This window comes from Capricornis sumatraensis, chromosome 21, assembly GCF_032405125.1.
Source record: "Capricornis sumatraensis isolate serow.1 chromosome 21, serow.2, whole genome shotgun sequence".
NCBI lineage: Eukaryota > Metazoa > Chordata > Mammalia > Artiodactyla > Bovidae > Capricornis > Capricornis sumatraensis.
Window position 1 is genome coordinate 49,173,582 of NC_091089.1, and position 16,089 is coordinate 49,189,670.

Below are 16,089 nucleotides of genomic sequence, written 5' to 3' on the forward strand. Positions count from 1 at the left end.
GTATCACTATACTAGCTTATAATGGCTAAATACCAGTCCTGGATAATAGTCTTAGTTCTTACCAGCTTGAAATGTATTTTATGAAATACACAATTAACATTTGATCGCATTTTTCTCAAATCTGTACATTTTATAAAATAAATAGTCTGACTTTATGCCCAAATTTTGAAATATAAATTCTCTGGAATTGAAAATTCTTCCAAACTCACACAATTCAAAAACTAACAGAGCAAGTGATTTGTACATTGTATCTATTCTATTGCTAAATGGCCAGAGTCACTTAGTAAACAGAGAATGTTCATTATCTTTTTTCTCAGGATTAATTTTTAATTCAAAAGCTTCAGGAAATGAATTCTTCTGGAATGCTTATTTGTAACACATACTAAGATGACATGTAGAAACCTTTCAACTTCATTTAAAACTAGCCACAGTTAAAACAAAACATGGCAGTCAGGAATTAAGACTCTGACTTTCCCTCTTTCTTATGAACCATGAAACTTCACCTATAACTCAAAATCAAGCTTTGTATCAGCAATGACTCTGTAACTGGTCCTGGCTGGGTTTACAAACAGTTTTTTTAAAATAACCAATTCCCAAAGAACATGTGGAGGAGATATATTTAAGAACCAAAGAGCTTTTAACTTTTTTTTGATGGATACTATTTTTAGTCTACTTCTTTCCATTAAATTGTATTCAAACTGAATAAACTCTGAACAAGTTTCAAGTGACAAAATTACACCTGACCAGATTACACAACTATCAGCTGTTCCAACAACACAAATTTTACCCAATAGAATATATATTGTGCTTAAAATAAAGATCTTACTAAGAGGGCCAAGAAGAATAAATCACAGGTCAAAACTAACTTCCTAAACCCAGAGAAGAAAATTAATAAAAGGAGGAAGTAACTGAATTTCAATAAAAGGGCCCTTCAGAGAGAAGGGAAGTCATGAAGTCACTGGTTCTAAACTTGTGCCAATTTGATCTATCAAAAAACTTGATACTAAGGTAACTCAGGCAGCCATGAAGTTTTTAACTGTTAATATACATATAAAAGATATCCCTAAACAAACACATAATTGTAAAGCAATTATCCTCCAATTAAAAAAAAATTTTTTTTTTTTAAAGATAACCCTAAATACTCAGGAGTGTTGTGGAAAAAGAGCAGGCAGATCCTATTTTTACAGGGTAAAGCTGGCAGGCAACCTGACCTCACAGTTCACATGTATATTCTGAAGTTGTGATGGGCTACCCAGAAGTGATGTGCTTTTAGAAAAGAAAAGTATGAGAAAACATTCTCTCTAACCTGTGAAGCTTCCATGAAAAATAAACCAAGAAAAAGTCTCCCTGTGGTACATTCTCTATGTGGGAGAATAAATTCTGTAAAATTTTCCCACTATCCTACTACTCTATTTCCTCCCAACAAAATCTATAGATTGCTTGGTAGTTAAAATGACAGCAATTGAACGTGACTGATATTTAAAACAGGTATCACCTTTACAGGAACCCTTTCCTTAGCAATTTCCTTTGCATTTTTATTTAAGATACTTAAATTATATTTGCTTCACAGATTAAGATAAAAAATAAATGGTAAAAAAAAAAAAACTGATAAAAAACAAAACAACTCTTCACATACCTGGCAGATCTGAGGACATGCTTGAGATTGGCGTGTGGTGGAATGGTACTGAGTAGTCTGTTAATGAAGGCGGAATAGCAGCAGGATCAACCGAAGTCACACTGGGCACCCTTACAGAAGATGGCTGATACATGAGAACCCTGTTTTAAATAGCATGGGAAATTACAATCTGGCTGTTAGTTCACAGGAGAGAAGAGCTGTACTCCCGGGCATTCTCAATCGTAAGTTCACTAAGCTTCAAAACAGCTATACGGCAGCTACTCACTACACAGAACTCCACTCACTCTCCTCTTTCATAACAGTCTTCACTTTAACATGAACATATGCTGCCTCTCAACAGCAGCTGTGGCGTAAGAGCAAGGTGGCACTAAAACGTGAAGCACACTGCTGGAGCAAAACATGGAACTCTGAACCACAAATAGGACTGTACGCTGCACACTGCTTTTATTAATGTATGGGTAACATGCATGTGATATTAGTAAGCTATATATAAAGAAATTTAGAAATAAAACAGAAGACTCCTAAAATTTGATTCAAATCAGGGTACCTTTATGAGTAAAGCTACTTACTTACTATAGCTCAAACATAATTCCTTCCATTGTAACATGAATTGTGTTAATTATTAGCACTCTTATCTGGGATCACCTGAGTAAAGACAGTCCTAAAGCCAGCCAATCTGATAAAAACCAGTAGTAATCAGAAAAGAAATTAGATTAAGAATAAAACAATCAGGACTTAAGACATAATATTCAGAAATAAAAACACTAGCTACCATGATACCATCTACTCTTTTAGGAGTGCTATGACTTTCAAATTCACTGTTCATGCTACTAAAAACACAAATTAAATATACTTAAGACACACTTTATTATTAGTATTTATACATATATGTATACACACTGTATATATATATATATATATACTATAATTATTTTATAATTTCAAGAAGCAGTATAGTTAAACACATTTTTGAAGAAGTTCAGGAAAAAAGAGAAATGATTTTGCATTCTTCCCACTTAATAGTCATTATATCTTAGTCCAGAGTAAATGATTAGAAGTCCTCAAGAAAACATCTTAAATATATATATGTAAGCAACTGAGCAACGTCATGGACCCTCTGGCTCATGGTGACCATTTTTTTGCCCAACATCTTAGTGAGGCTGCAGGGGTAGCAGCTGCTCTCCAATCTCTGAGATGCTACCCAAGGATGACAAGAAAAAGTAGATGCCAGAAAGCCAGCCAAGAAAGACAAACACCCAGTGAACAAGTCTGGGGGCAAGGCCAAAGGCAAAATATGGGACAAGCTCAATACCCTAGTCTTGCCTGACAAAGCCACATATGCCAGACCACGTGAGAAGTTCCTGACTACAAGCTTAAAGCCTCAGCTGTCGTCTCCGAGAGACTGAAGACTCACAGCTCCTTGCCAGGGCAGTCCTTCAGGAGCTACTTAGTAAAGCATCCATTAAAGTGATTTCAAAGCATAGAATACAAGTAATTTAAATCAGAAACACCAAAGGTGAAGATGCCCCAGCTTCCAGTAAAGATGCATAGACAGGTCCCACCACTGTGCATTTTGAAAAATGAAACTTTACTAAATTTGAGGGAAAAAAAGAGTTGGGGACGGGGACCCATGGACATGAGGTCATTAGGACATTAAGGTCAGCATACCAAAGCACCAGCAGTAAACTACTGTGAGCTCAACGAGACAGGCACAATCTCCACAGCTGGAAGGGATCACTACAAAGATGACGCACAGGTGATAGAAACAGTGCGTGCGTGTATACGATCAGTCACGAGGTCATGTCTGACTCTTTGAGACCCCATGGACTGTAGCCCACCAAGCTCCTCTGGTCCATGGGATTTCCCAGGCATGAATTCTGGAGTGGGTTGCTGTTTCTTCTTCCAGGGGATCTCCCCCACCCAGGGATCAAACCAGCATCTCCTGCAGCCTCTGCACTGGCAGGAGGATTCTTTACCACTGAGCCACCTGGGAAGTTCTGTTATTCTGTACTATTTTTCAAAAAATACAGATGTCACTGGAAAGGAGGAAAACAAAGTCATCTTGAGAGGATATACATGGCTGTGTTGGCAAATGCTAGTCTCAGAAAAGCAAGTGAACTGAGACCGATCTATTTGGGAACCACAGGAGATATAGTATGCTTGAGACAATAACATAAGCTAAGTATTTCAAAACACATTTTCCAGACCGACAAAAAAGGCAACTGCCTCAGTTACAATCAGGAGGTTTCTTGGATGCCAGTGTTACCTGGCCATCTAAAACCACAAAGGTAGACTCTGGAGGGGGAAAGAGAAAACCTGAGATGAGCTCAAGTATGTATGTTAAATTAAAGCACATCTTTTTCTTGAAGTCTGAAGACACTGGTCCTCTACAAGGATGAAAGGAGAACAGGAAATCACCAGAAGTGTTTCCAAATTACACATGATCCTACCTCCCACACAGGAATGTGTATCAGAAACTGGGGCATGGGGTCATGGGAATAAGAAGGAAAGAGAGATTGGCATATGTGAGTACTCACAAGGGGGCGTAAAAAGTGGCTCTGATTATCTCACACTGTCTTTTCTCTTGATCCCCAACTGACCTTTCAATCTGGATCAGATTCATAGAAAACAACAACACTCCCTTTCCCTCCCTGGCCCTTTACTTACACCTGCACAGAAATGAGGTCAATGTCCCAGTGCACTCATCACCATAGTAACCCTTAATCACTGCACATCTTCTGCTCTCATAAAACTCTGAGTGATTAACTATTCCTTGTTTCACCAATATAAAATGCTACCACAATATGTAAAAATGTCACAATCCAGTGACAGTACCAATTAGTAAATCAACATCTACAATCTCAGCAAGTATCTGAAAAGTTAAACAATTCAGTGTAAGTTAAATCCGATTACCTGAACTTTGTAACATTAACATAAATTCAACTTTACATAGAATGGGTAAAATTCCCCATTTGTTAGGATTATCAAATTACCTACTGGTAGCAGATTTTTATCTCAATCAGAAGCATCACAAAGATCACATTCGGAAACGTAAACAACTCAACTGCCTGTGCAAAAATAGGTGTATTTATAGATATGGAACAACAGAACTATGGTGAAATCTAAATGGCTATGTCCAGTGGAATTATGGGTCTAAGTACGTGATGCTATAAATACTAAAAACATTTTTTAAAACTTTTGTTACTCCCTCCTTATAGGATTGGCAAATACAGAGGCCTATATGTACATTATGTATTATGTACACATATAAGTTTTTATAACTTTATGTATAGTATCAGTGAAAGGTTGGCTTAAAACTCGACTTTTAAAAAACTAAGATCATGGCATCTGGTCCCATCATTTCATGGCAAACAGATGTGGAAACAGTGAAAGATTTTATTCTCTTGGGTTCCAAAATCACTGCAGACAGTGACTACAGCCATGAAATTAAAAGATGCTTGTTCCTTGGAAGGAAAGCTATGACAAACCTAGACAGCGTATTGTTTTTTGGCTTCATGTAACAAAAAAGAGTTATTGGGTGGTCTGTCAAATATAAGATGAATAATGACAACGGCCAAAATACGTCACTTTTCCAGCGCTTTACTGAGTACTGTCACTGCCATTATTTCATTCAATCCTCACAATAACTTAATCAGTTGCACATTATTATTATTTCTACTTTACAGATGAGAAAACTGAGCTTACAGAATTCCCAAAGTCACACAGTTAATACATAGCTGAAAATGTTACAGGGTGTTTATTGTCACTTTCAGTTCATCATATTTAAATAGAAAGTCATTATCCTTGTCCTCAAGTCAGCTCTATTTCAGTCAGTGATACCAGACAGCACATTATTAATAAATAGAAGAGGCATCACTTTGCCGACAAAGGTCAGTGCAATCAAAGCTATGGTTTTTCCAGTAGTCATGTACGGATATGACAGGTGGACCATAAAGAAAACTGAGTGCCAAAGAATTGATGCTTTTGAACTGTGGTGTGGAGAAGACTCTTGACAGTCCCCTGGACTACAAGGAGATCAGCCCTGAATACTCACTGGAAGGACTGCTGCTGAAGCTCCAGTACTGAGCACCTGAGGCGAAGAGAATGATCCACTCAGTGGACATGAGTTTGCGCAAACTCCAGGAGATACTCAAGGACAAGCAAGCCTGGCAGGCTGCAGTCCACAGGGTCGCGAAGAGCCAGACATGAATCAGTGACTGAACAACAACATAATCTCACAGCACAGAAGAAAATTGCTGGCATACTGCTAGATGGCAAACAGTATTCTAGAGTACTAGATCACTAAACTCATCATACTTGGCCCAGACTTAGATGTCTGAAAATTCAGTAACTTGAATTTTTATCTATAAACCTGAAATTCACCAGGTGTTCCCAGTTTATGATCACGAAAAGATTTTCAAAGATTCAATTCTGCTACCAATTCCTAATGATTCTTCAGTTCAGTTGCTCAGTCGTGTCTGACTCTTTGCGACCCCATGAATCGCAGCACGCCAGGCCTCCCTGTCCATCACCAACTCTCGGAGTTCACTCAGATTCAAGTCCATCGAGTCGGTGATGCCATCCAGCCATCTCAGACTCCGTCGTCCCCTTCTCCTCCTGCCCCCAATCCCTCCCAGCATCAGAGTCTTTTCCAATGAGTCAACTCTTCGCATGAGGTGGCCAAAGTATTGGAGTTTCAGCTTCAATATCAGTCCTTCCAAATGAACACCCAGGACTGATTTTTAGAATGGACTGGTTGGATCTCCTTGCAGTCCAAGGGACTCTCAAGAGTCTTCTCCAACACCACAGTCTTAATCCATCTTTAATCTTTGCTTCCTTTCTTGAGAATACCTCTTTATTAATGACATTCAATTAATCATTCAATTTCCAAGGCATGGGGTAGGGGCATAATATTTTAAAATTATCTATTAATTTAGAAAAACACCAGAGGTTTTCTAAAAGTCTTATTTTCCCTCTATTCCCCCCATTTGCTTACTAGCACTAAGAAGCCCTATGATAAATTTACACCTCAGGGAAAATTTCCAGATGCTGACACAAAAGGGAGGACATGAGAAGAATGACCAGACACAAAACCAGAAAAAAAAAAAAGAAATCTAAGAGTTGGATGGGATTACACAGATGAAATAATCACAGTATAGTCACCACTGTGATGCCTGCACAGGTGGCATCCACTCTACCTTAACACAGAAAATGTGATTTTAACACAAAACATCAACGTTCTTAGTGTTCAGAAAACTCCAATGCAAACTTTTCATGTATCATTCCTCTACTGGATTTGTATCTGCCAAATGCTATAACAAAGAAAAAACTTAACCCAGGTCATCAATGACTCCCGTTCAAGACCTACAAGGTAAATATCACATTTTCTCTTTTCCTGGCTTCACAGCTTCAGTCCTTAAGACCCACTCATCCATCAGGCTACAGTTTCCACCACTCACCATCCTCTTTCCCTTCTCTGGCTGCTCTCATTAATATCCTTCTTGATGAAAGCCCTGACTAAAATGGTCTAAGTGAAAGTCATTTAGCCTAAAACGGAATAGAACTGGCATGGGTATGTAACCTGGATACTGCTTCTTTTATTACTGCAATCTAAGAACAAATCAGCTCAAGTGGTAAACCATTAAGTGAATTCTGACACTTCAGAGAGCTTCTATCTAAATGGCTGTTAATTTACAGAAGGCCATTATCTATTAAGATGATGATATACAGTCGTCCCTCAGTATTCACAGCAGACTGGTTCCAAGGACCCTCTCCCAAAAAGGAGACCAAAACTCACAGGTCCTGAAGTCCCTTACCTAAAATACTGTAGTGTTTGCACATCCTCCATAAATTAATTCATCTCTAGATTACCTTATACCTTACAATACCTAATACAATGCAAATGCTATGTGAAATAGTTCCTGCTTTTGGAAACTTAAAAAAAAAATTTTCCTCTAGCCATTTCTGATGATCCACAGTTGCCAGAATCCACAGATGTGGAGAGCTGACTAGCTGTCTATGACAAGATCCATTTTCTCAGTGTATTTCCTAATTATAAAGCATTCTTGGATAAACTTTACTTGGTATTAAAGGATGCCATTTTAACATATTAACTAATTTACTAAGATCGAATTCAGAATTTTCATTGATCTTCCTAATGTAAGCCTGTTTCATAACAGTTTTCCTGTTTGGCTGTTAACATATCAGTCAAGTATGGGTATTAAGAATTATGCCAGCTTCGCAGAATGAACGGGGTAGCTGCACTTTACAAACAATTTAAACCAAAATTTTCACGTGTTGCTGGTTTGGTCACAAATTTCCACCTTACACTCTAAATGTTAGGTTTTTTCTTTTTAACCTAGATGAGACTCAACACCTATCTCTGTGGTAGCTGACCACAGGTGTGAACTGTCCTGATTCCTCAGCACGGTAAGGTCATCTCAGATGACCCTTACAATGAGCCACCAGAGACACCCTCCAAGATGACAGTAACCCTTCAACCTGGTGTGAATCCATCTAACTATATATATCTAACTATATACTGTGCAACCTACATTTCCCCAGCATGTTCTAAAGCATTTCATTAGAGAGTAAACTCTGGAAATATCACATCTAAGCCAGTAAACATTTCAAAACTCTATTTTCATTTTTTATCATTTAAATTCTAGAAGTGCCAACTAAATTGTCTGAAAGAAACCATAAATGATCAGCATCCCAGAAAAAAATCCCAGTTGAAATACTTATTTCATTTTCAGTTCCACTAAGAAAAAGAACGCACTCTGTGATGTGGAAATCACATCTGGAAATCCAAGTATTTTAACAGTGAAGGTGGCAGCACAGAAAGCTTTAACTCTCCTGGTTTCAAAAATTAACTGTAAAAAAGGAATGTTTCAAAAGTGCACCGAGAATATAACTCCACTTGTATAAAATGCCTAGAGAAGGCAAATTTATAGCAATAAAAAGAAGATCAATGGTTGCCTACTGGAGTGTGCGTGGGGATTAACTCAAACACGAGAGACATTTACTGGGTGTGGAGAGTATTTCACAACTGAGTTGTGACGATAACTGTGTATCTATGAATTTACTAAAACCACTTAACTGTGCAACTCAAGACTTCAGATGTGGGATTTTATGGTGTGTAAATTATACCCCAATAAAGCCATTAGAGAAAAGAAGTGCAATGAGAGGTCAAAAGACAAGGCTGGCACACCCAAGTCTGAAATACTATGCTCATGGGATATCGAAAGAACCCTCTGCTACTTTCCTGCAGGTTCCAAAATCTCTCAGAAGTATCTATTGCTAATTACTTAAACTTGTCACTTAGATAGACCACATTTACTTGCCCACACTGTGCCTTGGAGAGGGTGAGAAGGGAAGGCAATGATTTTTTACTGAGAAAATTACCATGGGCCTGAATCAGGCTGAGCTCTTTCATTATTTTATTGAAACCTGAATATAACCTTATGAGGTAGGCATTATTTAACCCCATTTTAGAGAACAGGAAAAGGAGGCTCAAACAAGGTTAAGTTTTTCATCCAAGATCACAGAACGACTAAGCAATGGTGTCAAAATTAGAATCCATACTGGTCAGATTGCCAATTACACACTCCACACACTCCACTTCCTCACGGTGGTCTGTGATGCCAAATTCACTCCTTACAAAGAGAGTCAAGAAAATAACAGGAAGTGTTCAATATGAAATATTTAGACATGAGAAGATTACAACCCTCACTTCCCAAAGATGGGAATATCATCTTCATCAAAATTTGCTTCCCCATGAACAACATACTCTTTTGAAAATATTTCAACTGAATAAAACGCAAATGAAAGTGGCCCTCTATGGTTACGCCACTCTCCAAGAGCCATTCACAAACCTAACCCAGGAAGTTAGTTCCAAGCGTGATAAACAATAGTGAACTATAAATTCACAAACCCTTTGGTTGGGCTGCTTTGTGTTTCTGACATAAAGATGCATTTCCTTTTGGCAGGAGGGCCTTCCTCTTCATCAGAAGAGCTTTCTACTGTCAGGTCAATGACATCCACTTTCTTCTTGCTTGGCTCATTGGCTACAGTCACTGCACAAGGCTTACTGAGGACAGCTGAAGCTACATAGAGGGAACAGAGGGGGGGTAAAAAAAGTGAGAGGTGTAACACAAGGTCGAACCATAAGTTTTAAACTGTGCAGCATGTCCTGGAGAATACACAGCCCATAAAGTCCATACTTGCCCCATGGACAAAGACTCTCTAACTTCAGACATTCAGCTATAAAACGATTGCTTACCTAGGAGACAGACGGAGCACAATGCCTGTGAGAAGACCAAAACCTCTTTCAGGTGGCATCTGCCAAGTTATCCCCCCAGTACTGCCAGCAGATCTCTGTAGATCCTGCTCCTCACACTATCTCCCCCGGTGAGGACTCACATTATAGACAGACATCCGGAGTTAAGGAGCTGGTCTCTGGCCGTGGACAAGAGTATGTGGCTGTACTGGCTGTGTATTCTCACAGACATGGTAGTATTAAGTCAGAATCAAACACTTCCATTCTAACAAAGCAGTTGCTTATATCAAAGAATACAGAAGCTCTTCACCACAAGCCAGAAATGGATAAAATGTTCACCTTAATAATATCAGTTGGAAAAAACCCCAACTATCTCACTTTAACAAGTTACTCAGACCTTCAAAGTTTTTCTTACCAATTACCTACTTAGGTTCTTCTTTCTGCCCACTTCCATAGTCTTACACGATATGTTAACTCACTATTTCAAAGAAAATATGCTCTACAATCTACTTAGTAGAAAATGCATGCTACTTGATAATGGAAAAGCAGTAGCAACTAATTAAATCACTATTTTTCTCATATATGAGGGAAACCTTGATCATTCCCACGGGTTCAGTAACAACACAGGAGAATGATTAATACTGACATAAAATCCTTTACTTTTTCCTCTCTTCCTACTCTGAACACCTATTATTCATTACATTGCCAGAATGCGAAACACAGTCAGCACAAAACTCAGTGAGTGGACTATGTCAGATAAAAAGAAACTAGGTTTACCTACAGGTTTCAATTTCTCAGATGGCCTTGAATTTCCCCACTCAGCACGGACATCACAGGGAGCTGAAGACTGAGCTAAGTAACTCAGGTTCATATTTCTTCCCACAAAGCAATGAGCTTTGAACTCACCTTTTTTTTTTTAAACCAACTAGCCTATGACCATCATTCCCCACCCTCCATTAATGGAAAGTGCAGCCTCTCTAACCACATGTCTACTTGGGGTTCCTCCAACAGATACTCTAAAAACAATTCTGGAAAACTATCCATTTTCATGTTGTAGCAAGCACCACATATTAAGATGACTCTAAAAACTACAAGCAATGTATTGGTGACGATCTGGAGAAAAGGTACTCTAGATTACTGTTGGTAGGAATGTAAACTGGTGCAGCCACAATGGGGAACAATACGGCAGTTTCTCAAAACACTAGAAACAGAACTATCCTATGACCCAGCAATTCTACTCCCGGGTGGATAGTGAAAAACAAAACAAAAACACTAATTCAAAAGGATGCACGCACCCCAAAGCTCATAATAGCATTATTTACAACTGCCAAGATATGGAAGCAACCTAAGTGTCCATCAACAGATGAATGGATAAAGAAGATATGGTGTGTACCTACACATACATACACACACACACACGGACATTAAAAACAAACAAAAATTCTGCCACTTGCACCAACATGGATGAACTTGGACAGCATGATGCTAAGTGAAAAAAATCAGACAGAGAAAGACAAATACTATATGATATCACCTGTATGTGGAATCTAAAAAATATAACGAGTGAATATAACAAAGAAGAAGCACACTCACAGATACAGAGAACAGATTAGTGGTTACAAGTGGGAAGAGGAAAGAGAAGAGGGGCATTAGAGGGGTGGGGAAGCAGGAGGTACAAGCTATTAGGTTCAGGATAAGCTACAAGGGTATGTTGTACAACACAGGGAATATAGCCAATATTTTACAATTAACTATAAATGGAGTATAACCTTTAAAAATTATGAGTCACTATATTGCACACCTTTAACTTTGATAATATTGTACAGCAATTATACGTCAATAAAAAATAAGATGATTTAGATGGTTACTTTATGTATGAAAAATATACTATGAAAAGACTGACTATAATGTGATATAAACCTCTGCACATGTCTTAAGAAAAATCATTTGGGAGAAATCAGATGTGTAACAATCAGAAGGTAAACTGAGCACACTGAACTGCAGTCGCTCTAATGGCCAAGGTTAACGCTACAGACAACAGCACATGCGTCTCACTCTTCTCTGCAGCCATTCTGCACATACTTTCTATTTTTGGACATGGTTGGCTGGATACTTTCATAGCTTCTTTCTTCGGTCTCATTGGACACCAAGAACCATCTTCTTGGAATTTGATCTCATCCACATCAGTACAGTCATTGAGAATTTCCATAAAAAGCCTATAAACCAAGTAAGAAGAACAGAAACGTAATTGCATGGCTTTGCTCAAAGGTGAAATAACAAAGTAATACATTTTACCTTGGAGACAAAAGGTATTTTGTATTTTCTGTTTGCTTGGTGTTTTAATACTTCACACTTTACAGCAACTATTATCACCTCCTTCCTCCTAGGCTTTATCTCCTTAACAGGCAACAAAAGAGTTAAGTGACTTACCAACTATCACCTTAAAAATCAGTGATTAAACAAAAATAGACACACCTGGAACATTCTTGCAATAAAGAAACAACCCTCAACATAACACATAATGCAAACACAAAAATTACTGTCCAAAATAAAATATATAAGATTACCAACAAAAAGGATCACAGGGATGGGGAAAGGAGGCAGAAATAGGGACATCAAAGTCTCAATAAATTGAAAATAACTCAGCATATGAATTACGTTACAGGATCAAAATGAAATGAAATTGGAAAACAACTTCAGAAAAATATATGGAAATTACACAAAACAACTCATGACACAAAGATAGTATTAAAATACTCAGGAAGTATTTTGTACTGAATGGAAATGAAAATATACTAAAATCTGTTGAAGGTAGTTAAAGCCATACAATTTTCTATTACAAAAGGATGCAAATCAAGAACCTCACCTTCTAACTAAAAAGAACTAGAAAAAAGTAAATTAAAGTGACGATAAACCAGAGAAGGAAAATAACAAAGAACATAAACAAAATAGGAAAAAAAATAAAATAGAGAAAAAACAAAGAAACCAAAATGCAGGTACTTTAAGATCAATAAAACTGACAAACTTCTAATCAGACTTAGACTTATTCAAAAAGCAATAGATAACCCAAGGAATCTGTGTCTGTTAAAGAAACTGAATTTGTAAAAACTTTACCAAAAAGAAAATTCTAGGCCCATATGTCTTCGGTATGAAAATCTACCAAATATCTGAGGAGACACAGTATGACTTTCCAGCTCACCTATAATGCCAGCATTGTGTGGGTGCTCAGCTGCACAGTTGAGTCTGACTCTGCAACCCCATGAACTGGGGCCCACCAGGCTCCTCTGTCCATGGGATTTCCCAGGCAGGAACACTGGACTGGGTTGCCATTTCCTCCTCCAGGGCATCTTTCCCACCCAGGGATTGAACCCACGTCTCTTGTGTCCCCTGCACTGGCAGGAGGGTTCTTTACCACTGCACTGCCTGGGAAATCCCATGAGGCCAGCATTACTCTGATAGTAAAAACAGACATTACAGGAAAACAGACCACTCTCTCTCATGAATTGAGCAAAACAAACCCAACAATAAATATAAAACATAGCAAATCATGACCAAGTGACGTCAGAATGAAAGGTTAGTTTAATATTTGAAAATCAATCAATGCAAATCATCATGTAAACAGACTAGTCAGTTCAAGACAGCAAGACAAAAATATAAAAGGCATCTAGATTAAAAAGGAAGTGAAACTGCCTTTATTCACAAAGTATTAACTTTTCTATATAGAACATTCTATGTTCTCCATAATACAACTAGAACTACAAAATGCATTTAGCAGAGTTTCAAGATAGACAAAAATCAACGACATTTCCATATAACAAGGAGAAATATAAAAACCAATACCACATCAAACATGAAATAATGGGATAAATCTGAAATAAGGCACACAAGACCAATATTAAACTACCAAATATTACTGAGACCTAATTAATGAACAGTATGAAAAGGCAAAAAGATAGGACACTGCAAGATAAACTACCCAGGTTGGTAGGTGCTCAGTATGCTACTGGAGATCAGTGGAGAACTAACTCCAGAAAGAATGAAGGGATGGAGCCAAAGCAAAAACAACACCCAGCTGTGGATGGGACTGGTGATAGAAGCGAGGTCCGAGGCTGTAAAGAGCAATACTGCATAGGAACCTGGAATGTTAGGTCCACGAATCAAGGCAAATTGGAAGTGGTCAAACAAGAGATGGCAAGAGTGAACGTCGACATTCTAGGAATCAGTGAACTAAAATGGACTGGAATGGGTGAATTTAACTCAGATGACCATTACATCTACTACTGTGGGCAGGAATCCCTCAGAAGAAATGGAGTAGCCATCATGGTCAACAAAAGAGTCCGAAATGCAGTACTTGGATGCAATTTCAAAAACGACAGAATGATCTCTGTTCGTCTCCAAGGAAAACCATTCAATATCACAGTAATCCAAGTCTATGCCCCAACAAGTAACGCTGAAGAAGCTGAAGCTGAACAGTTCTATGAAGACCTACAAGATCTTCTACAACTAACACCCAAAAAAGATGTCCTTTTCATTATACAGGACTGGAATGAAGAAGTAGGAAGTCAAGAAACACCTGGAGTAACAGGCAAATTTGGCCTTGGGGTACAGAATGAAGCAGAGCAAAGGCTAATAGAGTTCTGCCAAGAGAACACACTGGTCATAGCAAACACCTTCTTCCAACAACACAAGAGAAGACTCTACAGACGGACATCACCAGATGGTTGACACCAAAATCAGACTGATTATATTCTTTGCAGCCAAAGATAGAGAAGTTCTATACAGTCAGCAAAAACAAGACCAGGAGCTGACTGTGGCTCAGATCATGAACACCTTATTGCCAAATTCAGACTGAAATTGAAGAAAGTGGAGAAAACCACTAGCCCATTCAGGTATGACCTAAATCAAATCCCTTATGACTATATAGTGGAAGTAAGAAATAGATATAAGGGACTAGATCTGATAGAGAGAGTGCCTGATGAACTATGGATGGAGGTTTGTGACACTGTACAGAAGAAAGGAATCAAGACCATCCCCATGGAAAAGAAATGCAAAAAAGCAAAATGGCTGTCTGAGGAGGCCTTACTGTGAGCTGTATAAAGAAGGGAAGTGAAAAGCAAAAGAGAAAAGGACAGATATATCCATTTCAATGCAGAGTCCAAAGAACAGCAAGGAGAGATAAGAAAACCTTCCTCAGCAATCAATGCAAAGAAATAGAGGAAAACAATAGAATGGAAAGACTAGAGATCCCTTCAAGAAAATTAGAGATGCCAAGGGAACATATTATGCAAAGATGGGCTCAATACGTGCAGAAATGGTAGGGACCTAACAAAAGCAGAAGATATTAAGAAGAGGTGGCAAGAATACACAGAAGAACTGTACAAAAAAGATCTTCATGAACAAGATCATGATGGTGTGATCACTCACCTAGAGCCAGACATCCTAGAATGTGAAGTGAAGTGGGCCTTAGGAAGCATCACTACAAACAAAGCCAGTGGAGGTGATGGAATTCCAGTTGAGCTATTTCAAATCCTAAAAGATGATGCTCTGAAAGTGCTGCACTCAATATGCCAGTAAATTTGGAAAACTCAGCAGTGGCCACAGGACTAGAAAAGGTCAGTTTTCATTCCAATCCCAAAGAAAGGCAATGCCAAAGAATTCTCAGACTACTGCACAACTGCACTCATCTCACATGCTAGTAAAGTAATGCTCAAAATTCTCCAAGCCAGGCTTCAGCATTACATGAGCCATGAACTTCCAGATGTTCAAGCTGGTTTTAGAAAAGGCAGAGGAACCAGAGATCAAATTGCCAACATCTGCTGCATCAAGGAAAAAGCAAGAGAGTTTCAGAAAAACATCTATTTCTGCTTTATTGACTATGCCAAAGCCTTTGATTGTGTGGATCACAATAAACTGTGGAAAATTCTGAAAGAGATGGGAATACCAGACCACCTGACCTGCCTCTTGAGAAATCTATATGCAGGTCAGGAAGCAACAGTAATAACTGGACATGGAACAACAGACTGGTTCCAAATAGGAAAAGAATTACATCAAGGCTATATATTGTCACCCTACTTATTTAACTTATATGCAGAGTACATCATGAGAAACGCTGGGCTGGAGGAAGCACAAGCTGAATTGCCGGGAGAAATATCAATACCTCAATTATGCTGATGAC

The 16,089-nt window shown here is 38.4% G+C and overlaps 1 protein-coding gene and 1 pseudogene across 4 annotated transcripts in view; one reads left to right on the forward strand and one right to left on the reverse strand.

Moving 5' to 3' along the window:
- The window catches only part of PIAS2 (protein inhibitor of activated STAT 2), a 93,537-nt gene that overhangs the window by 6,673 nt on the left and 70,775 nt on the right, over positions 1–16,089 (reverse strand). For all 4 annotated transcript variants that reach the window (XM_068993977.1, XM_068993975.1, XM_068993974.1 and 1 more), the window contains exons 10-12: positions 11,997–12,130; positions 9,570–9,741; positions 1,637–1,776 (exon numbers count right to left, since the gene is read on the reverse strand). In XM_068993977.1, coding sequence (XP_068850078.1) covers positions 1,637–1,776; positions 9,570–9,741; positions 11,997–12,130 — 446 coding nt within the window. The remainder of the gene's footprint in view (positions 1–1,636; positions 1,777–9,569; positions 9,742–11,996; positions 12,131–16,089) is intronic.
- Positions 2,831–3,187, forward strand: LOC138097420 (small ribosomal subunit protein eS25 pseudogene; annotated as a pseudogene).